The sequence below is a fragment of the Lasioglossum baleicum genome, chromosome 9, assembly GCF_051020765.1.
Source record: "Lasioglossum baleicum chromosome 9, iyLasBale1, whole genome shotgun sequence".
Classification (NCBI taxonomy): Eukaryota; Metazoa; Arthropoda; class Insecta; order Hymenoptera; family Halictidae; genus Lasioglossum; species Lasioglossum baleicum.
In genome coordinates, this window is record NC_134937.1 from 14,343,343 (window position 1) to 14,371,209 (window position 27,867).

Here is a 27,867-nt window from a genome sequence, read left to right on the forward strand (position 1 = left end):
CAGGTGTGTTATAGTCAAGTGTATTGTATTGGGTTGGCAAATAAGTTCTTCGGTTTTTGTGATTTATTCCACTTTAAACAACCGAACGAACTTATTTGCCAACCCAATACCTCATCCAGCCAATGTTTTCATAAATGCATAAATATAAACGTGTGCCTTTTGTGTATGCGAAAAAAATGGACAGTAAATTGGTAAATGGGTTGACCACTGCTGGTCTAGAGCACACAAAGTCGTCAAATAGAGCCCGACCATTTGATCTCTCGGGAGAGAGAGCAAACTCGGTCGAACGAGTATGTCGGGCAGAGTGGTATAAGCGGACGTCCCGAGGGAAGAAACCGGGAAAAACGTCCGGCTGGTATAGTCGCGCCGCTCCGGTGACCGGTTCGAGATTAATCGGGCAGATAATCGCGCGCGATGCTCGCCGTCGGAAAGAACCTAATGAACAAACACATGAGCAACGGGCCCCCGGTTGATTTATAGGAGACGCGGCGAGAGCATTACGCCGCGCCGGGGCCCCTAATAGAACGCTGGCTGCGTGAACCTCATAAACGCGGCCGCGGACTTCTGTTCGGAGGATCAGGGACGATCGACATCCTTTCTAATTACCCGCGAATCAGACACGATTTATGATCCCGAAGGGGGTTTCTTGTTAATGATCGTATAAACCATGAAATACCGCTCGCCGGGATCGAATTAACAGCGCCGGCAGATTGAATTCGGCGGCGGATCCGTTCTCGCGTACTCTATCCGCCTTCTATGCGCTTGCATACGATTTATTTCGGTCGGAACTTCTACTGATCGTGTTACAGTCAGCTGGAAAATTGTTTAAACGATAGAAAGAGCCGAAAACAAATTTGTGAAGCAGAAGTTCAACAATGTCCACGGGAGGTCCATTGTTTAAAATGATGATCTATTTTCGAATGCTAGTGAATTGTTAGGGACGTTTACAAATGATTCACGTTTATTCAGGATTGACACAATGGATTCTATGCGAGCACAATACGTTCCTCAGTCCGAGCACAATGTTACGAAATAATATTTCCAAGTTTACGCCGGGCTTAACAACGTCCGTGACGTCTTTAGTAAAATACTATCTGCATAATCTCGAACGTTTAAGTTTCCTTTGTCGCGCGACAATGGGAACTAGTCGAGTGTCTGACACGTGTCGTCTTATTCTACTTCGAGTCTCCAGACTTCGGCTTATGTGCGGGAACCTTGTTTGACGTTATTATCACTGGAATTATAGTTGGGAGGAGCGGGAGTTACATAAATTTTGTTAGAGAAATATTATGAATTGGAGGTTTCAGTTTCTGTCTTTCAGGCGACACTTTAAGGGGTGAATGAAATGGGACTGTGGCGTTTTCCGCGAAGTTTTTCTGGATCGAGGGCAATTCTGCCGATTCTGCGAACCCGATAGACTCTTATAGGATAACAAAGTGCATACATAGGCCGTAGGTGCACGAACGATAAGCCAATCGCGGGTCTACGGCTTCTTTGAATGACAGGAAGCGGAATACAAGTGGACGAACATCTTCGTCCATACAAAAACCAATTGACAATTTACCTGTTTCTTCTGTCTGGCTGCTGTTATCCATTACACGATCCATAACTTCAACCAGCCACCTCGACAGCTTCCAATTAATTACGACATAAATGCACACCGCGCGAACCTAATCAATTAAAGTCTTTAAAAAATTGAAGAATTATCCGTCGATCTTAATGCTGCGCGATTTAACGAGTCCGGCAAATTTTTCTAATTCAGTCAAGAAAAATATTCGTTTGACGCTCCGATCTAATCGTTCAACGATTTAATAGTGAACGATCCTGCGGAACTGGTACGTCCAGATCAGATTATCCTGCGAGGAGTGTTTTATCAGTGATCGAGGGAGGGAACCCTAACAATGAGATAAACCACGCGTGACACTCGATTATCCTCGTCCACCTAATTACTCCAAAGTAATCCCATCATCTAATCAATTAAAAGACCCTCGCAGCAAAAACCGGACAGGGCGCTGATTAATTTAGTTCTCGGTCCGGTCCAGCGAGATCCATGATGTCCGTACTCTGGGACGTAGCAATTAAACCAGCGCCCGAGAAAATTAACACCGGACGCACCGATCGAAGCGGCTAGCTTCGATTTCGCTGTGTACGCAAATCTCAAAAATGCTCCTATTCAGATTTTAATCGGTGATCGTCGATAATCAGCATTCTCCTTCCGGTTTGATTAACAGATGAGCGTCGATTTATCGCCGGCGACCGCCGCAAACAATTAAGAAATTGTTTCGGCCGTTAACCTATGAGGTCGCCGTGTGATTCATTGCCGGTGACGCCTTCCGCGTGCCTAATGCGATTCTAATAGCGGCGTGCGCGGATGCGCATCGCTTCTATCCACTTCCGCCCCGTTTACGCATCCTCTAGAATGCACCCGTTCCCACAATCTTCGAAGACGGAAAATTAAGGGCTCACTAATTCTCCGATAGAATAATTGTGAGCATCTTCTTTTACCCCTGAGAACAATAAAATTTTTAGTAAAATATATACGTGTACTATTTGAATAAATAATTATGGACAGCTCTAGAATCCAAATTAGAAAACAATTACTCCACTTTTTTAAAAATTATACATGTTTTCTACATTCGAAAAAATTAGTAAATGCCATTTTTATTTCATGATACTATAGGTCCTTTAATAACAAAATCTTCTGCATCCAAATTTGAATAAGTATCCGGTAACTTATGGAGTGTACATTTCCATCTACGATTCAATTCTCACCGATCCGAAACGAACGACTCCGAGCAACGGCATCGAAAATAATGTGCGAGGAATTTCCCGGCAGAATTATCTCCTCGACTCCGCGTTAACACGCTTCAGGGTGGCCTACACTCGTCGAACATCGCGCTCGATCCTCGACTAGCAAGGATTTCGATCGGAACAGCGTTTACACGCGTCGTCCTCCATTTCGCTATCGGGTTTAGACAAGCGTAAATCGTGCGCGGGGCCATTTAATCGGTGCTTTCTCGCCGAATAACGAAATAACTCAACGAGGCGGGAAAGCCACGAGGGATCGACGAGGATTAGAAAGACACGCGCGCGCGCCTAGTCTGCCTAAAAAAGCCAATAATTAACGAGCGGCTCGAACGTCGGACCACTTAATTATTATCGACTGCTAGCTATCAGGCTTGACTTTCCTCGCGTAAATTAAAGCGGATCGATGGGGGCCGGTTCGATTGATGAATCGATCGATTTCCTCCCGGTAAAACGCGCTAGGAGCCGCCGAGAATTATCCTCTTCACCTCCAGTTTTTCCTCGACGTTAATACCTGCGTCGAGGGATAATTAATCGGTCTGCGGAAATGAGGAAAATTTTCTTCGAAACATTTTCAATTTTTACACACATCTTAGTTCAATCTCAACTCACTGCATATCAAATTGAGACTTGGATTGACCTCATTTTTTAAAACAATTTTTAACCAGCTCGATCTGCTTGGCATTTTTTAAATTGAGAAAAAATTGCAGAAAATGGGCCTAAGCCAGAAAACAGTGATATTATCGGTCGCCAAGTGCCACGGCCAATGGCACAGCGCCACGTGGCAGGGCGTCGCCTAGCTCCGCCCACTGCAGCTGCAGCTTTCTTCATCGGTTCCCACCGGACAAGCGATTCACGTCCTTACAACGACAGCTCGAAGTAGAAGGAAGTTAATAACGACCGACTGGATTTGTAAACGTCTCCTCGAAGCAACGGACTAATATCGTCACTGCAGCGTGAAATGTTAATCATCTTTAAACTAGTTGGGTCCAGGCGAATCCACGAGCACGCATGAGCGACCAAAGGGTAGTTGTATCGGAACGGATAATTCCAATTAATAAGAACGAGAGCCAGTGAGAGCACACGGGTACTCTCGAGCGTTAATATCGGCCTCGCGATTATATATCGACTGTTTCGCCGATACTGCCCGACCATAAGCACTTTCCTATCTCGTCTTAATTACAAGGCAAGAAGGCGCGGCCGGTTTAGATTTTGTTGCTGTTCGATGGGCAATGATGCTGCTAAACGTGCCGTTTTCTCGATGATCCTGAATATTAATCATTCGAAATTGAAGATGCTTTGGATTCTAGACATTCCACTGAATCTTAAAATTTCAAAATTGATCCAGCACATTTTACAAATAGAAAAGAAGACTGTACCATTGATAAATTCTAACGTTTTCTACATTTCAACTTTGTCTGCTCGCTCCCAAAGAGAAAGGCCGAGCACGTTCAGCGATCTATTATCGGCAAACAAATTTTCTAACGCGAAGATTGCGTGGAATTATGATTTTCAGTGGTGCCTCGGAGTCGCCACTTAAGTGCAAAGAGTTAATTATCAATTTTAGGTGCGCTCGCCGCCTTCAATCTCGGCCGACCTTTCAATATCCGCTATCTGTTCGACTGATCTCGGAAAAGTCAGCCAGCTCTCAGCTTTTTAAGCTGCGTGCTAGCGCCGCGGAAAGGTTAGAGTGATTTGTGACCTGCTTCGCGGGTACTCTAACCTGATTTTTGCCATCGGATCCGGAGATAGTCCAAGGTTCCACTTTATAGATGTGTTTATTACTTTCATAGTCCGATGAAGTCTCGGAGAAGTGTCAAGCAAAGTTTCCGTACGAAGTGAACTTTATGTATACGGTCCACTGGTATCGTGAGGTAGATCAAAGAATGACACTACCCACCAACTTTATGATCGATCAAAACGATTTTATACTCACGCGAGAGTTTTCTTTCGACGGGTTACTGCTTGCTGCGCCGACAGTTAGAATCGCTCCTGCTAAGAATTTCCAATTACTTTGGAAAACGGGATTGCAGCCAAGTGTTTCGCACTATCAGTCAATGTCTACTCCTGCTACAAAGTTCCGTTGCTTGTTAACCCTTTACTTTACGATTTCTGCTCGAAATCTTCGGAACGAGTCTGCCTCGTTATTGCTTGGGAAGAGGTCGATCGCTTAACCAGGGATTGCACATCGTAGAAACTTTAAATTTAGTGTTTTAAGCATAAACAGAGGTGTCGACCACACTAGCAAATATTGATTTTGCATTAAAGTAGTTATTTCATTCAACAGAAATTGATTTATGCTGGAGCTACGTAAAGATACATGTAACCAGTTATGTAGAATGTCGAGTGCGAGTAATTAAAGGTTAAGAAGGGATTGAACATCGTAAGAATTTTCATCTTTTAATTACTTGCATGTAGTATTTACAATCTCAAAATTTTAAAAGTGTTTCAAGCGGAAACAAAAGGTGATTTTGCATTGAAGTATTAGATCGTTCGGAAAGTCGTTTCGTTTTCTCAAGGGAAAATGAAAGCGACTTTTTAACCATTTCGAAGAAGTTTTATTGTTCTATGATTTTTCAGGCAACTTGAAGATCCCGTGCTTGTTGAATTTCTGGTCTTTCAACATTTTCAATATTCTAGCCTTTTTTGAAAAGTTTCTAAAGATTCGCAATGTAGCAACAACAAATGTGGAAGCAATACCATCTCACACGAAAAACGAAATTACTTTCCGAACGACCTGGTAGTTATTTCATTGAATAAAAGTGGAGTGCGAGTAATTGAAGGTTAAGTAGGCTACGAATACGAGATTTGTTTGAACATTCGAAAATCGTGGAGGTCCCACAGCCCGGATGCAGTTCTATCAGGCATCGGCAGACAGTTATCGTCGATCAGGTGGATAATCGGCGCGGCCTGGGAAAACGTGATTTATTAAGCGGGCTTCGTGGCCCGGCCGCTCGCTGACCTGCCTCGTTATCCTTATCGACGAAAGAATATCGTAGGGGGACTTCCTGCTCGGCGACGTCACGTCCCTAATAAGATTGCGTGCTGAACAGAGCGATCCGCAGAGGACGGGCGCGTTTACGCGCGTGTATTTTTTCCTTGCTTGTTTCGCGGCGAGACGTGCGCGTATTTTTCTGAGGAGACGTGAGCAAACCTATCTCTCTCTCTCTCTCTTGCTCGTTTCTTTCTGCTCTTTACGTGGGGAACATGAGTAAACGGTGGGACACGTGCGTCGCATATGTACAAGCGATGCTTCCTCCTCTTGGCTTGCGAGAACGCGTCACTTGAACTCTTGCTTGCTCTTTTCGCTCGAGGTTCGTCGGTTTTCGAGCCTTACCGAGAACTTATGGCTGTGGTCCTGGCTCGTGGTCAATTTTTCAAGGAAACAGTCCACCGTTATATGTGCCCATCATTATGAAAGTGGTCAAAGTCATGTATTTCTTGTTTCGAGATATTTCAATGAATTCCATATAATGTTGAGCACTATCTTGATTTTAATAAAATTTTGGTATGATATTCATTCATGTTAAGGGGGTCAAAATTTGCCATCAAAATTTGAGTGAAAAATCCATTTGATTATTTCCAAAAATATTAGGCCTAGACAAAAATTTCAAAATTCAATTTGTGCGTCTTTAAATGAAGAATCATTTAGTATAAACTGATTTTTTAAAAAATAATTTTTGTACGGAGCATTACAATTTTTCGTGAAAATTTGTAGGTATACGCATCTCCGAATAATTTTTCCATGCACCAGAAGAAATTGTTTAAGCAAGTTTCTATGGAGCGGAAAAATTTTAGGAGGCTGCTAATAGGGAGCACTGCTCTAAAAGCAAGGGGACCTCGCGCAATTCCCATGCGAATAAATTGCAAGAGGTTAGGGTCCCCATGGGAGTCTCGACAGGGTAACAAGAGGACAAGTTGTCGGACACAGTGTACGTTAAGTTCGCGACTCGGGACGCGGGTTTTCTCGACTGAATACGAAATTCGCCGCATAAACACCCGCCAGGTAGAAGGGTACGATTCTGGTTGCGGGTCGTCTTCGGTGCGTGTAGACACGTCGTGGACCATGCCGCGATCGTCTTGCCAAGCAGAGAGGAACTGGCATCGCGATATCTCACGGCGGCTGCCGCCATTAAGCGCAGATTGCGCTTTCGTGGTGGTCTACCTATGGGGTTATTACCAACGACCTGCCACCCAGGATCGAGGTGGGTGTGCCGGGTACTCTCGAACCTTCTGCGTCGATGCTCCGTTATGCTAAGCAGCCCGAGCAAGCCCTTCGGCTTCTTCGGGGTCCGTTTACCCCGTAGGTACAACCATAGACTGCGGGGGTTTCCACGTGGTTGCTGGAGAAGTGAAAAGGAAACTCATGAGGTGAATCTGGTGAAAATTAAATGTTCACCCTTTATACTAATGTAATCAATCATTTAATAACGTAAACAATCTCAACAATTTTTAACTCACTTTAATTAGAAATTGAATGGAACGCGGAGAAAGAGGAAGCATGAAATTCGAATCAATTCGATGTGGAACAGAGCCAGGTCAGTCAATTATAAATTTAGTACAGAGATGGAGAGGTGAGGGTAACCGTGAAATTTTAAACAATTTGATGTGGAACGCTTGGTTGATTGGACGGTAATGGTGATAGAACGAGCGAGCCTTTATAATCGATTTCCTCGGTACCGGACGCCTCGGACAAGAAACTTTCATTCTCAGTTTTCGATTTGCTCGAACACGTACTTTCGCTTCTTGCTCGATCAGTACCACCTGTTACAGGACACCCTGTATGTAGACACGAATATAAAGCGGCGCGGCAACAGATTTCTTCGTTCCCGCCTCTCGTAAGCGGACCGACTCTCTTTTGCATACATTTTGTCGCCCGGCACTGTCGCCGAGATAAACAAGCGGCTTAACGTTCCCGCGACAACGACGATATTCTTTCGAGACCATAAAGTCGCTTACACAGCCTCGCGCAAGCTTTATGCTGTGTAAGGGCCGTGTACCGACACGGCGAAACGCGAGAAACAGTTTAGTTGACGCGGGAAAATCGGATTTCAGGTGGAGAAAGCTGTCTTTTATGTTTCCATTGGATGTACGTATAATTCTCAAATTTTTCTCTTCGAGGTATTCAGGTACGAAATTTTTGATATTTCTTGCGGAAATGAACATTTTCTCACACTGGTGTGTTTATTGGAGTTACATGGTACGCTGATTCATTTTATCTAATAAAAATTGCCTGATCCTATGTAGCCAATTAATTTTACAAGGTGATAATTTTATGTTTTTATGGACGCTTTACTACGCAGAGATAGGTATAAATGAGTGACTGTATCAACATTTTCTAATGTCTTCATTTCGCTTACATGAAATTCAGTGTATTTCAATTAGCAGCGTGATAAGAACAGAATTTATATTTCGCGGAGCTCTTAACAGAGATTGTAAACAACCTATACTAACATTCAGCACCGTTCTCGTTTTTACCAATATCGAATCGAACGCGATTAGCATATTAATGAGAACTACATTTATGCGTATAAAACTCGACGGTCTTGAATCAGTCTACAAAAACCAGGAATTGCATAAAGTCCCGCAACACAATTATCAACACCGTAAATTCCGAGGACCAAAAAGGGTGAAAATGGACGAGAGCAACACAGCAACTTTCTAGAAGGTATCGGCCGAAAGAACAAAAAGTACATCGCTTGCAACCTGAATATCGCGTCTGGAACGCCGCTAAATCTCTTTATCTAGACAGCGAAGTTTCATAAGTCACTGTCCACCCTCATTAAAACGGCCGACCAGAAATCTTGTTCCATCAAGCCCGTGGAAAATCCTTCTTCTCGGAGCTTCTATTTCTCCGTGTGTCTGGGTTGCTTCACCCTGCCACTTCGCTGCGCTGCCGGGTGGAAGAAGAAAAGCGCCGATCAATAAGCCTATAAATCCACGTAGGCTTTGCCACCGTAAGGAAAACTATCTATCGTTCTTCCATTCGCGGCGAGGAAACCGTTCTGATAAGGCAAAGGCTGGGTCGATGCTGCCGCGTATAAATCACCGACACTAATGACCCGAAACGTTGCAGGACTATTCGCAACGGTACTGGGATTATAATTACTGTACCTCGGATCTTCGCGTTTGTGGCACGGAAAAATCGCCGACGATTTGTAACCGTGCGGGAATGGGACATTTTTTATTTAGGGGTAGCAATTGCGAGGCTGCCGTGCAACTTGTTCCTGGTTGATGGCTTCGGACTATTTCAGACTATGTCTGACAATTTGTGAATATTTCTGATTACGTTCTGAGAGCCTCTGAAATTTTCTCAATATTTCTGATGATATGCTGACAGCCTCTGAATATTCCTGATGATATTCCTACAGCCTCTGAATATTTCTGATGATATTCTGACAGCCTCCGAAATTTTATGAACATTTCTGATTATATTCTGACGGCCTCTAAATATTTTTGATAATGTTCGGACACTATCTGAAATTTTCTGAACAGTTCTGATTATATTCTGACGGCCTCCGAAATTTTCTGAATATTTCTGATTATATTCTGACGGCCTCTAAATATTTTTGATGATGTTCGGACACTATCTGAAATTTTCTGAACATTTCTGATGATATTCTCAAAGCCTCTGAAATTTTCTGAATATTTGTGATCACATTCTGACAGCCTACGAAATATTTTGAACATTTCTGATTATATTCTGACGGCCTCCGAAATTTTCTGAACATTTCTGATTATATTCTGACGTTTCATTCCGCATAAAAATCCTCAGTCTACTGATTAAAATCATTAACGCCACAGTTCTCAAGGCTAGGCCAAGCACAGAATGATCTAAGACCGGGCCTAACGCGATCCAGAACAATTCGTGTCGGGTCGCGTCCCATTGCTCCGAGGGCTCTGGTACGAATTTCCGAGCACGCACGCTCGTGAATAATGCCCTCGCACGCCCACGCCCGTGCCCCGGGGCCCCACTCTGGCCCCGCGGGCCTGACGACACGCGCAGGGACACGGCGTGGCTAATGGCCCGCCGCGTGAAAGCCGGCCCCGAGAGGTGAAACAGAGAAAACGCGTGGGCGTGCGGCGGCAAGCTGCTCACGACCCGCGAGCCGAACCGGCGCTCGCGTTTCGCCTAATTAGCACTGATTACGACTTAATTGCCCCATCGGCGGCTATACTCGCGCGCCGAGATAGCGAATCGCCGACGATCCCGGGAACCTGGGCCGCGCTCCGTTTCGCGCGAGTGTGTGGGAGTATGTGGGAGCATCGCGCATACCTCAATGAAGGTACGGTAATGTGCATGAACTGTAAAACACCTCTGTTTATTAATAGAATCGCGGTAATTGGAATTATCAACGAATCGGTCGGACTTTTTGAAAATTTACGAGAATTGTAAAATGTGTTTCTGGAGAAAATGGATACAGACATGTTTCGATGATAAAGAATTTTTCGGACCAAATTACACAGTACCGATATTTTTTCAGATTCATCAATATTAGTAGTTAATGATTCACTAATTAAATTGTCAGAAGAGCAAGGATTCGAATAGACAAATTGTAGCTAGGATGTTCCAGTAACGATTTGAATAATTTCTAAGCGAAAGACGCTTTAACCAGGCTCGTTTCTCTGCAACAAACTTCGCAGAAACGTTCGGACGCAGAAAAATCTAAAAGGCAGTCATCATCCCTCTCTCACCTCCATCAACTTCTAATTCAATCTTCCCCGGGAGTGGCGGACCATTTCCACGTAACTCGAGATTGATGATCAGACCTTCGTGGCTTCCAGGAATCTCTCCTCAGTCCCTGAAAACCGCTTGTTAAACGCTCGTTATACGCCTGAGGGAGAGAGAGAGAGAGAGCTAACCCTCCAGTGTCACCTGTTAGACGATTGTGAACGGTTCATCCTCGATGGGACTGCTTGTCTACCTGTTTCCGATATGTTACCATCGGCAGGGACTTGTAATTACAAAGCACTGTAGCCCGATACCCGAGTCATCAATCCTTCGTGCCTTTGATCTTGATTCGATCCGAACAGGAAATTCATCACTCACTCTTACGATGAATATAGAAAATGAATGAACCATCCTCGAATCAGCTGATCACCGTCAAAAATTTTCTACAGTCCTACAAAATCAGTACTGGATCAATCGATCATTCTCTTAGGATAGTAACTCTAGACGAAAATCCCTTCACCTTTCCTCAGCACATTTGAAAACATAGTGTCTCGATTTCCTCTGGTCACGCGACAGGACACTCGAAAATAGGGCATCGTTCTCGGTAGATCGCGCGCAGCGTTATTGAAACGCAATCTCGGTTTCGTTTCTCTGTTGGATCGTGATTTCGTGTGATCGCGACGGGATACGCGGGCGTCGATCCGCGGCAGGTAATCGGATTAGCTCGCAGGTGTGTCGTTCGGCTGGATATACGAGACGAGACGAGTGACGTGCGTTTCGTTCTCGGTGGACGGCGCGACCTGACGTTGCACGGCGTTGCACCGAGTTGCACCGTGTGGCGCTCGCGTTAAGCGAGAGAGAAACGATTGCATTCTCGTTAGAAAAAGAGGCTTACCCCTTTTAATCGAACGGGAAAAGGAACGGGCTCGTTGACCCGTATGGGAACCGAGTATGGCTTCTCTTGGCTCGCGTGCCAGCTTTTCGACGAAGCTGCCCCTAAATTCTGATTCGAGTGTCCTCATTATTAACAAACTTTTTCCAACCACGTTAATCCACGGCTTAGTCATTAAAACAAGACATTAAGGGCTCGGTTAGAGCTGAAGAGGATTTTTGCGAGCTAAGGTGTAAGAAAATCGTCTAATGTGTAAAAGAAAGGGTTGTTCAAGGCAAAAACCTAACCGCAGTTAGCAGCACTGCTGGTAGCGTTATCATGGCGTCGGCGGCAGCGGCGTCTAACGGCTCGAATCGATTTCGAGGGTTCGACGCCGGGGCATGGAACGTTGTAATTCCGCGGAGATAATGATGCATCGGATCCGTTTAATTTACTGCCGTGATTAACGATGGAAAGCGAGGTAGTAACCGAACATATATATTTCCTTGGCCAGCATCTGCCCCCTTCTTCAGCCCCCCTCTCCTCAGCCCCCGTGTCTCGATCTACCCTGACCTTTCCGAGCAACTCACGTACCGTCGGCTTCCGGGAGGAAGACGTTTTTCGTGATGGATTGTTCGCCGTTTTGTCGTGTTTACAGCCGGGATTGAGATTTATTGTTATCAGGAACGCGTTCCGTGCTGCCCACCATGCTTTAACACACGAACTGTACTTTTCAGACGGACGTCGTCTTGGCGAGGATTTTATTAAGATCAGGAGGGAGGACATTGAAATTTTTTTCTTAATTGATTGGCTCGGGTAGAAATATTCATGTGCGTTCATCAATCATTCTAATCTACAAAAATGTATTAGCAAGATCAAATCAGACATTTTTCATGGGGAAATTCATCTTCCAGTGGATTTAATCGGAAGAATGCGACGCCGGTTTTTGCCGAGGGCATTTTTTCTGGGGACAGACGAATTTCCAGGGGCGAAGAGCAAGGCGATCAGGTTCTAATCCGATTTGCCCGGGGCATATCTCTCGCGGACCACCCAGTCGAATGGAAACCACATCAGCGGGTCCCTTGATAGCCGGGGAACAGCCCGATGACTAATGGATCCAGTTGGCGAGGAGAGCTTCGGGAGAGAACATAGAACACAGAACACAGACCGCTGCGGAACGATCCTACGGGGATCGTGAATCCATTGAGGAACTATCTGGCATTTGCTTGTAACGACCTTTTCGTTCATCGGCGACTGTTAATGGAGAGAATCTGATACGGCCGAACAAGCGTCTATTAATTCCCCTTTTACGCTCGCCTCGCCAAGTGTTCCCGCGAACAATCGCGAGCGCGCGCGCGTGTCTGCGATCTTCTTGCGCAATCCCCTGCGCGATGTGGAAGTTGGAAAAATTCTAGACAATACCGAAGAAATTTCTCTTTGGATAGATTCTGGTAAATTGTTAAACGATGACTACTGTTCGACAGCGATGGGTTAACGCTGATGGAAGCGATTAGGCAATTTTGATGCGAGCAGACAATGGTCAGCCCTGTGTTGCATCCACAGAGCTGGGGAAAATAGTATTTTAAATAGTAACTAGTAAATAATCCCTTTTACTTTTTTTTTACAGTATCTGTAAAGTAATTTATGAAAATAAAATATTTTATTTGATGCAGTAATTTTTGAAAATAGTATTTGAAAATAGTATTTTATTTTAAGAATATTGAAAATATTTGGACATATTGGAAAATATTTGAGGTTCAGATTGTTCAAACAAAATACTATTTTCTTTAAGCAAAATAAAATCTAAAATATTAAATGGTATTTCAAATATTTTTTCGCCAAATAATGCTCACCTCTGGTTGCATCACATGATAAGAGTCGTATTCTTAAATAATTATTAGACAGTGGATTTTAGAACAAAATTGAGTAAGTGTAAAATTTAAAACAGTAAAAACATTAGAAAAATTATTAACCTTATTAAGAGAGAAAATAAATTTCTATTTCACTCCAGTTTGTCGCAATCAGGTAGAACATTTTTATTTTGCATAAAGATCCGCTGTCTAGTAATTATTGCAATTTTTGTTTGTCATCCGGGGTCTGGCGATCAAAATAGTTCCGATTCCGAGCTACGTTTCCAGAGCCCGTTCCGATGCCCGAGGGCGTTCGCTGTTTCAGCAGATCAGATATATCACGATCATTTCTCCGAGGAGGCGTCTCCTAGTTCCAGGGAGCAAAAGGCGACAGGGTCTTCTCCAGTTAGCACGATAATCATCGGCGGACCGGCTGCCGGGCAAGAACGCGGAGAGACCGTGATTCCAGTTCTTCTGCCGGTGGAACAGGAACCGGCAAGCCGAAGCTGGCTGAAGAACGAACAAGAGAGGAAAGAGAGGAGAGAGAGAAGAACATAGTATGCCGCACGGCAGAAATCTCGCGGCGGTAACGAGGCGAGAGTGAAGACCGGTCACCGTCACGGAATTATCCAGGGTATTGTGCAATTGCCGCGGCGGTAATCCTGTCGCGAGGTTATTTTTGCCAAGGCGAGAAAAATGCCGATGGCATCCTGGCGCGGCGCGCGCGAGGTCCTTTAGAGTCCTGCCGCCTTGAACTCGCTGTACTCCGGAAATAAAATCCAGCTACTCGTTCCCTGGAAAAGCAACTTTTTCCCAACTCTGAATCCATCGCTTCCCAGAACGATGGAAATAGTACGATTTATGGTGTCCTCAAGATTATCGATGTCCTAGGACTAGTTAAATTTAGCTCAAATTTAAGACAGAATTGTAATTGAAAATGTAGATTTTCCCTCGATTTTAGAAAATCAACTTTTCAAACTTTTCATCGCCGCGCTCTGAAGAAAGAATTGTAATTGAAAAATTTACATTCAGAAATGATCAGGCAGGTTATAGTTCCGGACCTCTGAGCATCGTTACCAGCTCTCGGCGCTGCGAGCAAACGGGCCCGAATAAATCCACACACGACTCGCTCGCAGACTAATTGGTATTCCTGTTTCTTCGCGTAAATTCTCTGCCGTGGCAGCGTTACGTAACGAGCCTCGCGGAAGACCGCGAGAGACATAGCGGTACAGGTGCAACGCGGAATAATCAGCCGCTTTATCCGACGTGGACACTCGCCCTTAGAAAACGCCAGGGATAATTAACCCTTGAAAGATTCTCGGACGATTTTATATTCAACATTAAATAGGTCGACTTTAGAAATTTATTGTAGGAAAAGTGAACGATGTAGAGCTAAAAAATTTTTTGGGATGTGTTCGAACATGATTCGGCATCGCACACGAATTTTTGTGGTGTAGTAAATGGAACACATTGGCTACTAACTTCCCAAACATTCCACCGTCCCAATTTCCATGCACGGGGCCCACGTTCTCCATCTTACGTCCGATCCGCCAAAAAAGGCGCTCGATTTGGACCCGAAAAGGATTCACTGGTGGATCCGGGACCTGCCTAACGAACCAGCTCGTAAAATTCGATGACCCAACATCGTTTCTTCCCCGTAACGCCGGCGTTTACTCGTTCAAGGCACAAAGTCGCCTCCTCGCTTTCGGCGAAATCGCTGCAGCCCTGACGTGGGTCTTCCCCGATCCGGGTTTAATTGCCGTCGGAGAACCGATGATTTTCTACGATCGACCACGACTCTGTTCTACGGGGAACCGATGCCCCCGCAATTATTTCTTTTTCTTCTTTTTTTTCTATTTCTCTCTCTCTCTGTCTCTACTCGATCTTCCCTCGAAGTCGCCGATTCGAGAAGCGTCATTCCGCGCACGTCGAAGGCCACGCGACGCGTCGACGCATCCAGCAATGCATCCTGCACTCCTTTTTTCCTTTATCCCTTTTGCTCTTTCGTCGTCTTTAGTGCTGTCGTCGCCTCCATCTCTTTTCTATCCCTTGAGAACGGGTACGGTGGTTCGTGGAAAGCTCGACTCCGGATGCTGATATCTGATCGAACGCTGTCTGGACGCTTTGATGCAGGATGCGATGGAGATTCTGTGCTTCCTGTGGGAGGAAGTGTCCTCAGACGAAGGTTCAACCATTTTTCTGATTGCTAATGCTTGCTTTAGAGTGTGGAAATTAAAGATCCAGCAATTCTCTGCAGGTATCAAACGTGAGAACGATTCGCTTAGACTATCAAACCAGCGACGTGGCTCGTTAGGACCATGGAAGATTTAATTTGAATCCGCCTAGAGGTAACAATCATTTTCCAAGAGGGGATATACGCTTAGGAAAATACTTATTCGATCCAGGACGAGGTCGTCGTTGATTCGAACGCGTGCGCGAAGCTCGAAGCTCTCCGCAGGGGGTTGCTAAGATAGATCAGGCAAGTTCGCTTAATAACAGTGAGAGGAGGCGGCCGAGAGTGAAAACATTCTCACGCAATGCAGATCTTTTTTTTCATCTATAGAGGAACTTTCTCTACGGTGATCGCCGCCGACACTTTTACCTGCTACAAAGTGCGCTCGGACGTTTTTGCATCTTAATCAGCGGCGATCTATCGTGGCAGATGTTGATAGCGTTGCGAATATTGTGTTCTGCATTGTCATAGATTGAAACGGCAGATTAACCCCTAACCGTTGTACACTGAATGGTATCGTATTGTACCTGACTGAACGCAGAAGTTGCAAGAAATACAAGAAGCATGTTTTCCTAGAATCCCCGTGGAAATACGACGCCGCACTGCGTATTTTTATCAATTTTATCTTCAACCTGCAGGAGCCAACCGATCCCAGGGCTGTTGGTCGTTTTTCATCGTGACTTTTCTTCGACAATCGAAAGAAACGTGGAAGACGGAAACGTTTCAATCGAATCTACGATGTCCGCGAGTTTTATGGGGTGGAAGACATGTTCCTGGCTCCCGCAGGGAGTTGCCAGATCCATTGGAAAATCGTCGAAAGCTTCGGAGTACGTATTTCCTAGCGACCAGGCGTCCGTTCGGATCATGCAATATGGATGTTACAGAGTCGCGCGGCAGCCTCGAGTAATGAACCGTGGAAACGCAACTCGTTTTTGCTTCCTCGGAGACTCGTCCTGGCCGGCGTCTTTTTGCACGGTGACAAGCACCGCCGCCGTTGCTTGTTTACAAATTGATAGTGTCAGCGGATCCGGGATTCCGCGCGCGATCGCGGCCGATTTGTCGCGGGGACTCCCAGAAATTCCACTTTTACGGAAATTCCACTTAACCCTTCGTCCCCTGTGACAATTTGACACAGTTTTCCGTAATAAATTGTACCGTTCTGTTATTTGTAACTCATCAATAGACTGCGGTTCTTTATGCAAAATAAAAATTGTCTGTATCGATTGCAAGAAATTGAAAATAAATCGAATGTTATTTCTTCCCTTAATGATGTTAATGGAGGAAAAATCATATATTGTACATCTTCAATTCAAAAAATGTTTCAACAATATTGAATTTCATCTTTTCAACTAAACTTTCGAACTCATCAATTGCAATAAAAAAAACATAGAAAAATAATAGTTTACCTTGTTATTTCATCGAGGTTTTACCACTGTGTAAAGGGGACGGATGAGGGTTAACAACAATTTTAATTTGATCGCGGATTTTTATTTGATTTCTGTTCAAGATTCGCGTTTGTCAGCCGAATTCGCCGGATTCGGCTAATCGGAAGGATCGCGAAGTATCACGGTGCTCGGCGCGTTTCCACGAACCAGTTTCCAGGTGTTCAAACGCGGAACACACGGTGGTGGTTTCGCGAACGCGTATTTCGCTCGTATTTCGCGGGTCGCGAGAGAGCAGAAAAGTGTCGCCGCCCACGTGAGATCCCGTAATTCAGCGACACGTGTGAAAGCGCTCGGCCTGGTCCCGGGATTATACTATACTCCGACTACGTTCGGCCTCTGCGATCATTCCGCCGCGCGAGTTTGCACGAGAGCATAGAAAATCATTCGTACGACCGGCCCCGAGATAATTCTGGTATATACCAGGGGCGTGTTCTTCCTTCTTGGGTTCCGATTTCTCGAAGCAGAGCCGCGCGCCAAGGCGTTCCGATTGTCGCCGTCGCTCGCCGTCGATCGGGACCCGATCGCCCGCATGAGAACCTATCGACCGTATAAATCGATTCTCGCCGGTTTTCACTGTTTGCTCGATTCGCGCCCCATGAGCACACACACTTCTGGTGGCTACTTTCGATTGTTCGATCGAGCTATTTACACCGTCGCGAATCGATCCGCTTTATCCCGATACCGCTTACCACGCGTTCGAGTTTTATGGTGCTGGTGGAATGAAAATCGAAATTTACACCGTCGAAACGATGTTCTGTTCAGAAAGGTCTTTTGAGCTGCGTTTTATTATACGTCGGGTACCGCCATTTTTCGTCACAGCTCTCACACGATTCACGCAAAGTTCCCAGTCAAAACAAAGTTTACTTCATTGTCCTGTGTTATTCGAATAAACATCTAATGTTAAAAAATATATTCAATCTCCTAACCTTCTAAATAAATAATCAGGGAGCATTGTCAATAACCTCAAATCTTTTTTAACCCCTTGCCCTACGATTTATTTTACGGTTTCACTGATTAGAACTTTCTTTGTGGTTCATAATTTCCTAAAAAAGGGAGAAAATTGATATAAATTGTATGCCTATATGTTCTCCAACAGCTGTGTATTAACAAGACCAAACTAGATTTTTATTTCGTTTTAAAGCAGGCCTGTCCAACACGCGGCCCGCCGGGCGATTTTATATTTCTATTGAAACTTTTGTTTCTCGTTGTATGTATACAAAATATATTAAATAAATGAAGTTATTGTTATAATGCGCAACTGCGACTACGAATTTCAGTTCTATATTTGATATCTTTGATATAATTGAGTTACAGTGCAACAATAAAATGAAACAAATTTTTTCATCCACATCAAAAATTAATTTTTACAATACTTATATTACATCCGAGAGATATTCCAACTTAAGATATTTTGCAGAACGAGTTGTAAACATTTGTTGAACATTTACTAAAAACTGTACCGCTCTGAAAATTCTAAGAGTTGGATCAAGATCGGGTTAAATACATTGCATCTAACCAGACAGTTGAAACATTTTTTCCGAAGATCAAATTTACAAAGAGTTCTTCACGTGCTTCATTAACTGATGCCAATTTACAAAACCAGCTAACAAAAGATGTGCAATATCGAACATAAATATAGATTTACAAAAATTAAGTGATAGAAAGGATAAACAAATATCTCATTAATTAAGACTCGAGAGTTAATAATATTGAATCATAGTATAACAATAAAGTTTTATTCATTTTGTATTTGTATTACATTTTTTAAAAGCATGTTTACCTAAAGTGCGGCCCGCTGTAACGTTACGCGTCATCAAAGTGGCCCGTGAAACCATTTGGGTTGGCCAGCCCTGGTTTAAAGGAAATTAATAACATACATATTAATTAGACTCTGTTCTGAATCTTCATCACGAGTCTGACACGATGTTGTAGTGCAAGGGATTAAGTTGTCCACATGCATAAAAAGTTCTTCCTTTCGTTAATAATTTCAAGAGTCGACAGCAATACATCGATGCTCCTAAATTCTTGCGCGATGTCTTTCCCATTTTAAATTGCACCCAGAATTGATTGTATCACTTCTCATGAATAAAATTGTCTGCTCATTGTCACTGGAAAATGTGGAACTCCGGATCGAGGAGGAACGAGCGGCCATTCTTGGGACCCCACCACATTTTCTCATCGATATTCGTGGGCCCCCTACAGAGCCTGTGGGTCCCGAGACAGGCCGCTTTCTCCGCGATTCTCCTATCGCATCTTTATTGGCCGATCGGGTCCAGGTGCCGCAGTGACATTAAACACGCTTAGGATCGCGCCTAGGATCCTTACTCTTTCTCCTACTCTCTCGGCAAGAAGACGCCGCGCCGTGACGTGACGATTCCTCTTCAGCATCGTTCCTCAGCAAGTCGACGTCGTCTCGCGGGGTTCAGAGTTTAAATTTCGCGCGCGTCCACGCGTTCGTGCCGCGATTCGAACGATAATTAAGCTTTCTCTGACTTATTTCTCTCTGGCCTGGACCCCGGTCAGTTTCTACCGACTCGCATGTTTATTGGCACTTTATTCTCGGTGCTTCGCGCGCCGGATAATGGCTGACCATTTTTAGAGAGACCATGGTCGCTCGGATTGAACCTGGACTTCCGGTGGAAAGTCTCGCGAAGAAAACCATCAAATTTCTTATTAAAACAATGATTGCTTCGTGTGTTAAATTTTGTGAACCAGATTTTTCAAGCTGTGTAGTGGCGGACATAAATGTATGGTAATTGTTGTGAGCTTCTGAAGAAATTTATTATACGAAACACTGATGTACGTCGAGGATATACGAGGATTTGTAAATATTGGAATTCCTATGGCGACCGATAGGAACGGGGATCTCGAGAAGCGAACGCTCCTACCATTTCTCGTTCATTATTCAATAAAATGTCGCGGAAACGATAAACGTGACACGATGAATTATACACTGGGACGCGGTGTTTCGCGCTCGACAAAGACACAGTGTGGTGTATCCTGGTTGTCAGAGGAGCTATGCGACAGATAATATACGACGCCCGCTCTTTTCCACGTTAATGTGTAACGTGTACCCTGATTTATTTAAAAGAACCGTCGAGCGATTCTCCCTCGCGGAAAGTAATTACGCAAACCCCTGTTTCGATGATGTATCGTCACCGTTACCCGAGAACAATGAGATCTTCCATTCTATCCTGCGGATCTACAATGCCTATTCAACGCTCAATATTTCAGGCGATCGTTCAAACATTACGCGTACACAAGAAAGTTAGAAAATACGTTTGTCCTCGAACACTGTTTCGAAATTACCGAGCAAAGATTCTTGTGTTTTAAAAATTTTTTAAAACGCGTGGCTCGCATAAAAACGAATTTCACGGGTAGACAATGAGAATACCTGATGGTCCAGGTAACCAACACCTCGGAGGCAAGCGTGCAAAGACAGGGTAGCCGGAGAGGCGGGTGCACGTTCGACTCGCTTTCGATTTCTTCGTTCCCGCTCTCGGTTTCACCGGACGTCCCCGGCTACGGGGAGGGAAAAAAGGAGGGGAAGCACCATGAACGGTATATCAATAGGACGGCGACGATCAAATAGCGATAAATCTGCCGGTGGTACGCGGCCGTTCTGCCGTTCGATCGTGCGATCCACCGTGGACGATCTATTCGAGAGAACGAAGCGAGCGAACGAACGAACACATGGACACACATGTTGGGGCGGGGTGGCAGGGGCGGAGAAACAGAAGGGAGAGAAGGGGGGTCAAAGGACGAAAGCCACCACCGTGGGATCCCGGGTGAGATAAACACTGGCCCCCGGGAGCAAATCGGAAAGGAAGGAGAGCCGGTCTCCGGTTCCCCGTCCGGTTTCTAATGCCAGTCTTCCAGGAACCCGTGGAACCCGTCGAGATCGCTCGAATATATGAATGTCTTATGAGGGAGGGACACGCCGCGCCGTGGGGGAAACAAAAGGGAAAAGGAGCACATGGACTTGCCCGGGAATCGAGCTGGAAAACCGCAGACTTGCTTCTGCTGTTCACCCTCCTCGCTGATTTCAATCTTTGCGCGAACTGTTCTGCTCAGCTTGGTCCTCAGGGATAGAAACGATTTTGTGCACCGTTCTACAGCCTAGATTACTCTACAATGATTTTCGATCACGATTGGTTATGCCGGTGCAATTAATTAGAGAAGAGAGCCCAACCCACTCTCTCTCTCCGAAAATGGTTACGGGTCTGATCTGATTCGACGTTGTCCGCGTTGTTTCGCGCGTGGTTCTCACGAAACCGAGAAAGACAGACGCTGTTTCTCGGGGCTCGAATTCGGTCAGGGAAACTAGTGCAGCAGAGCCATGGAACGGTGACACGACGAAGACGACTATCGACGCCGACGACAACAACGAGACGACGGGAACGATGCAGCCTGGCTCCGCTATCGGCGTCACGATCCCACAATAGTTCCACGGCCTCGTGGCTCCTACACACTCGGTGTCCTTTAAATACAGGACCCCATACGTCCTAGGATTTGATGTAAAGATCGGAGTCGTGTGAGCGTCGTTACATAAACTGAATGCAAGTTCCACCTAAATCCTTGTGCTAAAAAATGATGCTACATATCAGACATTTATATTCTCGGAGTTGCAAGGAGCACGTAATGGATAGTTGGATAATTGCTGGTTGTGATTTTGCATTAACATCCAAGGTCTGCAGTCTAGACCAGGGGTGGTCAACCTGTGGCGCGTTGCATCTTTGCGTCTACTCATTCTTTTGAAATAGGCGCCACAACTGAATCTAGGATTGCCAGATCTTCTATATTAGATACGAGTCATCTATATTTGAACTTGATCTATAGGAATTTTCAAAAATCTTCGTTTGAATAGAAAAGTTTAAAATGTGCTGTGTACCTCTTTTACTTGAACTCCTATATTTTGAGCCTATCTCATATATACATAATTGCAGTTTTCACTACTTCTTCTATATTTGGATAAAACATTTCTGGCAACCGTAACTGAATCCATCTTCACATTTTCAAATTGAGCGTTTTCATCGACAGCTGAATTCATACAGACTTCGTAGATCGGTGCTCCAATAAACGTGTCTTTTGAACTGGCGTAAAGTAATTAGCAGATCCTACTGCAGTTCCTATTTTCCAACAATGAACGTAAGAAGGTAGAACAGGTGCTAGAGTTGAAAGTAGAAAAAAATTGCCGCATGGTATGTGAAAGGTTGGCCTCCCCTGGTCTAGAGAATAGTATTATCGAACAATGGAACAATTATGTGGAGATTGTATATACTAATTATAAGATTCGAGCAGGTAATGTATAATATTGAAGGACTCGACTAATTATTGAGTAAAAAATTTATTACAGTTTCGATCAATATGATGAAGAGTAAGAGTGTGAAGGTGTTTGGGGTTTGAGTTACTGTGGTTGAGAGGAGGGTCGCAGGTTTTAAAGAGACACCGTATATAGGCGAAATCCAAGGACAGTTTAGACGGCGAGGAAAAGAGGTAGAATCGACCACGAGGATCGGCAGATCGGGAACCGTGCGATCGTGTGACGGGCCTCGTGTCGACCGGTCACGGTCTAAGACCCCAGTGGGACCCGGAGGATCTACCTTAAGCCGCGTTCACACCACTAATCTATGATTCACCCGGCGCGAAACGATTCCTGTCGACACCGTCTCGCCTCTCGATAAACACACAATAGTTCCGCTAAACTACCACCGAGAATAAATTATACAACACTTTCCTACATCTCTCACACTGTTATCTGCCGACCTGTAGGTCCTTCGTGCTGTATCCAGTATTTAAATAACTCGCAAAGCGGCAAGGAAAAATGACTACTGTTTTTTTTAAACGTGTTTGGATCATTTGGATTATGTAGTCTCAAAGACAAATCTTTGATCGCCGTTCTAGCTAGAGTCTGAGAGTCCTATCAAACCGTTTAACATCCACCTAATTCCCACGAGCGCATGAAAAATCCGACTTTTAATCGGCGGCCGGTGATATTTAAATGCCTCGGCACACTCTCGGCCGGCTACCGCCAATCATCGTAATTATTGGGTAGCCGAGTGAGAAGGAGGGACTGCCATTTCTGGCATTGGTTGCGTGGAAAAGCCTCTCGGTGTTTCTCGCAGTTCGAAAATTTCCTCTCCGATAGAGATTAGCCGTCGAGAGAAATCGCACGAGCCGAGTGACATTAGCCGGGTAATTTAGCAAAATCGATACTCGCCGGGAACGTGACCAATCGACATGGTCCAGCTGCGGGATTCATTATCGACCTTCCAGGTGACACCGCGTCTACGAACGTGTCCCGAACCGTTGGGAACGTACCAGAGAACATATCCCTGTTGTACAGAACGGATTTTAATGAAACTCTCTTTGGAAAACATTTTGATGCTCGTGACAACAATTGTAGAAAAATCTTGGGGAAATATCCGAGATATCTGAGCCAAGCCGACTTAACTGGGATCACGTAGAACCGGACAAGTTCGAGTGTTTCACGACTCGAGCCAGGCACACCCACGCTCGATCGGCCGGGAACTTATTCCCTACGACGTATTATACTTGCGACATCGACCGGACGCGGAAAAATGCGAATTAGCTGACATTCGCGGCAATTCGACGGTGAGTAATAGCACGGTGCTTGCTACTTCGCTCCTGGCGACTCTTGTGAACCAACTACGAGTCTCTAGGACCTTTTTTATCCTTTGATAATTTTTCGTGGTCGAGATATTTGTCGGAGTTATGCTAATGATTTGTCGGAACTGCAAGATGTATGGTAGCTGTCTCGAGTCCTGGTTAGAGGAAAACGGTACTTTGTCGGTTTATGATTGGTAAGTGATTGTTGGGTTGAAGTTAGGTTTACTTTGAAGCATTGAACGAGAGTAGAGAGACACTATTACGCATAATATTTAGGTAGTATAGTTGATTTTTTAAGAATAAGTGTTGTCTTTAAGAAAATGGCACTTCTAGTGGATTTCTGAAATCATATAATAAAAATGTGTAACATTAAACTGAATGATAAATAATTGAATGAGTTGAAAAATGATTGTGTTCGTTCACGTGAGTAAATAATTGAATACAGCAGAAGAGTTGAAACTCAGAAATGAATGTTTCCATCCTGGTTCGAGGAAACAGGTTAAAAAATGTCGAGGAGATTGAACGCTAGCGATGGAAATGCATTGAAACGCTGATAACGAGTCCATAATAAACACGTTATCGCGACGCCGGAGATTCCCGTTTCAATCCTGTTGTCTTTCCAGTAGTGTACACAGCGAACGGCGATCCTACGAGTATTATCATTTATCTACGTCCCGATGGCACGACATTTATCTGACGCAGTGGAGATACCCGTGAGAATGCATCCCGCTGCATCAGAGTCGCGTAACTTTGGCGTGGTATCGGCGAGAATTTCAACTCTTCAACAATTTAGTAAACTGAGACAAATCCAGATCCCATTTTATTGAGCCTAGTAGAGAAGTTGAAAATGGACAATCATCTTTGGACGAAACAGAGACCTCACGAATTATCAAATTTAGAACTTGAAGAGGCAAAGATGAAAATCAGCTGAAAGCTAGTGGCTGGTTCAGTGACGCGTCCAGATGCCACTTTGATGAGCCCAGTAAAGAAGTTGGAAATAGACCATCATTTTTGGACCAAACAGAGACCTCACAAATTTTCGAATTTAGAACCTGGAAAGCCTAAAAATCAGCTGAAAAGCTAGTGGCTGGTTCAGTGACGCGTCTAGGTCTCGCAGGCTCGTCCTCGTGATCGTTTCTCGCTCGCAGGCTGCCCGTGGTCCCGAGATCAGGCGAGCACAGGGTCGTAGGGTCGTCGATGTCGTGTCTCTGTTTTGCAACGCGTAATTACCAACAACGGGCAGGCACGCCGGGCCGAGAGCTGGCACGGCTGCCAGTCGACCGGCGCGCCGGCATTAGACGGATTTTTATGCGAACGCGTAACGAACGGCGTTTTGCATATTCTATGGCAACCGTCGATGCCAATGGCGGTGGCCATAGCTGCTGGGACCAGGACATGTCCTCGTCGTTGCTGTTCGTTCTTGCTGCGAGCACCTTCTAGTACCAACCTCTCTCGGTTCTACAACGGTAGAGAACTCTCAGCGCCCTTCCAGGTTGCCGCTGGTGTTCCGTCACGCGCGACGACCTGGAAAGTGATAGTCTCCACCGCCTCCGGAGACGCCGATTGTCCTTTACGATCGCGAGAATTTATGCTTTGCCAATTGGCCGAGCAACGGGACAACCAGGGGACACACGCTCTCGCCACGAGCTGCTTATCCGGAGTAAACCGCAGAGACGGTTACTCAATAGCTTCATCCGTTCGGTCATTCGATTAGCTTGGGTAAAGGGCCGTCCTCCATCCCAGCATCAACGCTGTCCGATCATTCGATTAGCTTGGGAAAAGCGCCGTCCTTCCCACTCTTTCAACATACACGCTGTTCCATCATCAGGTTTCGTTAAGATCGAATACACTTTTTGAGATGGTCAGGCTCAGATACTTCTAGTACCGTCAATTATTCTTGGTACATGAAGATAGATTCAGTTAAGTTAGAGGATCCAAGCAGATTCGTGTGGTCGTTCTATTTTAAAGAAAACATTTTTGAATCAGTTTCTTAAAATATCAATGATATAATTTCCATTATTTGTAACAACTTGTTGCCATCTTCAAGATAACCTGTCAATTCTTGTTTTCCATTTGCAAGTAAAAATTACCTGCTTATTTCAAATACGACAGAACTTTCCGTCCTAACTAATATAACAGGAAAATTCCTGTCATACAGAACTTTGGAGAACAACGATAAACGACGACAAGTGTCCCAAGTATGATCGCACAGATCGCCAACAAGAACGTAGAACGTCGTAGCCGGAGCGAAGCGATCCTCCACGCACGATTTTCCGTGGTCGATTAGCGTTTCCAGGGTGAGTATCGATGCTCATGTTCGATTCACGCGACACGATTGATCACGGTGTGCCGGTTCATAAAGGCATAGTAACCGGGCGTCTGGCCGGCATTATCATCACGATCGTAATAGGATAGTTAATGCCGGTGGGCCATGGAGTTCGTCTACCGGCGCGCGTTACATCGACGGGATTACGGGGTTACGTAGTCACGTAGGACGAACACGTATGTATACATATATACATGTGGGATACATATGTATATACGTGCCGGTGTAATTCGAATGAAAATTCTTTCCTCATGTTTTATTCGAAGAACGGATGGGCGGTCCTCTTTGAAATCAATTGCTGAAGACCCTACTCCCTCGGCGAGGATGGAGCTTCTTTCTTTCCTGTATTCTTTCGCTTATGGTTCATTCTGTCTCTGTCTCTCTCGATGGTTTCTATGCGAGAAACGTAATGAATAGAGAGCCTCAGACACGAAGAGAACAACAGGCGAAGGAGACGGAGTGGACCGCCGCGATCAGCCGAACCTCCTCCGCGGCAAATGAATTCAGTCATGAATATGTATCGGCCGCTCTCATAACTGAATTCATACCGTACCGGATCGGGATGTATGGGATCCACTCATGACGAACGGAAGCCGGCAACCGACTCCTCTTCTTATTATTCTTCTTATTATTCTTGCGAGATGAAGGACCTCTTCTTTTTCTTCTTCTTCTTCTGCTTCTTCTGGAGAACGTGCTGCAGGTTGGACGCCCTCGAAAAAGTGAGGTACTAAAGGAAGTGGAAGTAGCTGGTGCCATCCGCGAAGATATTCATGGGAAAATTCATCGTACGATGCGTAAAAAGTGCATTCAACCTCAAAATCTTACAAGACATGAAACATAAAAATTCCTGCCTTTTCGATGAAATTTTAACTGGACGAATTAAAACAGAAAAGGAACGCAAGAAACGATCCCGAACGCGAAACACAACCGAATTGCGAGAGTAAAAATTTAAGAACTGAGTGCAGTAGGATTTTTACGAGATTTCGTGTCCGGCGGCTCACGCGAGAGTCCGTGTACGCAGGAAAAGGCAAACATTTCCGTAAAATGTTTTCGAGGGATCCGTCTAACGGAACAATTTCATACGTGGCGGTCTGCGGCGCGTGGGAAGAATACGCGCGTGAGATCGAAGGTGTTTAAAAGAGATCCCATCGACGGCAATTGTTCAATTTAACGGCCGTAATGGACGTTCACACGAGCGAGAGAGCCTGTGGTCGGCGACGTTGTCTTAAGGGCTGTTAAGGTGACTACCTAAGTGCGCCCGAACAAATTAAGGCCCAAGTGGTGTGCCCGCCGGTTCCACCGGTTGCCGCCCTCGTAAAAAAATTCCGACCAGAGCACCAGAAGAAGAAGCAGACGAAGAAGACGAAGAGAGGAGGTGGAGGCCCTGAGGTGCCGGCCTGGTCTCGATTTTTGCGTCCTCGATCGCTTCCGATGATACGGGAGCCGCGATCCCGATCGAAACCGTACGTCAATAATCCCTTATCGATCGTCTTGGTGCTCACAATTATATGCTTCGACGATAGCACGCAAAAGAACTCTTTTTTCAGACCTTTTGCTACACTTTCAGAGAAAATACCATCGGATAAATTAAGCCGGATGGCCGAATAAAATTCATTGCTTAAGATCTTCGATTTACTTAATTATCGTGGAAAATGTTTACGCTTAAGTATAGAATAAAATTCGATCAACTCACGGATGCAAGATTGGATCTCGTTCAATCGTAGACAGGATGAAGAATGTACATACCTGAAAAAGAAACGAAAAGCTATTAGCAACAGTGTTTATTGATAGTGTTATTGATAGACTGTTTATATATAGAGCAGTTCAAAGTTGCGAGTAAGCAGACTAGTAAATGCGTATCTCTGGCCGAGTGCCATGTTGGAAATAACGCCGTCGGGGAGAGTCGAGAAATTGGTGGTGACTATAGTTAGTACGAGGCGTGGCGGTAGCCTTGGGGCCGATGCATCGGTATTGCCTCTGGCGATAGTGGAATTTATTTCGGAGACCCTCTGTTATCTCCAATACGCGCAAGCTT

The 27,867-nt window shown here is 44.9% G+C and overlaps 2 protein-coding genes across 5 annotated transcripts in view; both read right to left on the minus strand.

Annotated features, from left to right (window-relative positions):
* Positions 1–27,867, minus strand: part of LOC143211916 (uncharacterized) — a 353,326-nt gene that overhangs the window by 194,114 nt on the left and 131,345 nt on the right. The gene's annotated exons all lie outside the window — the stretch shown is intronic.
* The window catches only part of LOC143211920 (uncharacterized), a 73,181-nt gene continuing 45,413 nt past the window's right edge, over positions 100–27,867 (minus strand). Inside the window, exon 2 of the mRNA XM_076430056.1 lies at positions 100–27,578. Within this exon, the coding sequence (XP_076286171.1) occupies positions 6,600–6,938 (339 nt within the window). The 5' untranslated portion in view covers positions 6,939–27,578 and the 3' untranslated portion in view covers positions 100–6,599. The remainder of the gene's footprint in view (positions 27,579–27,867) is intronic.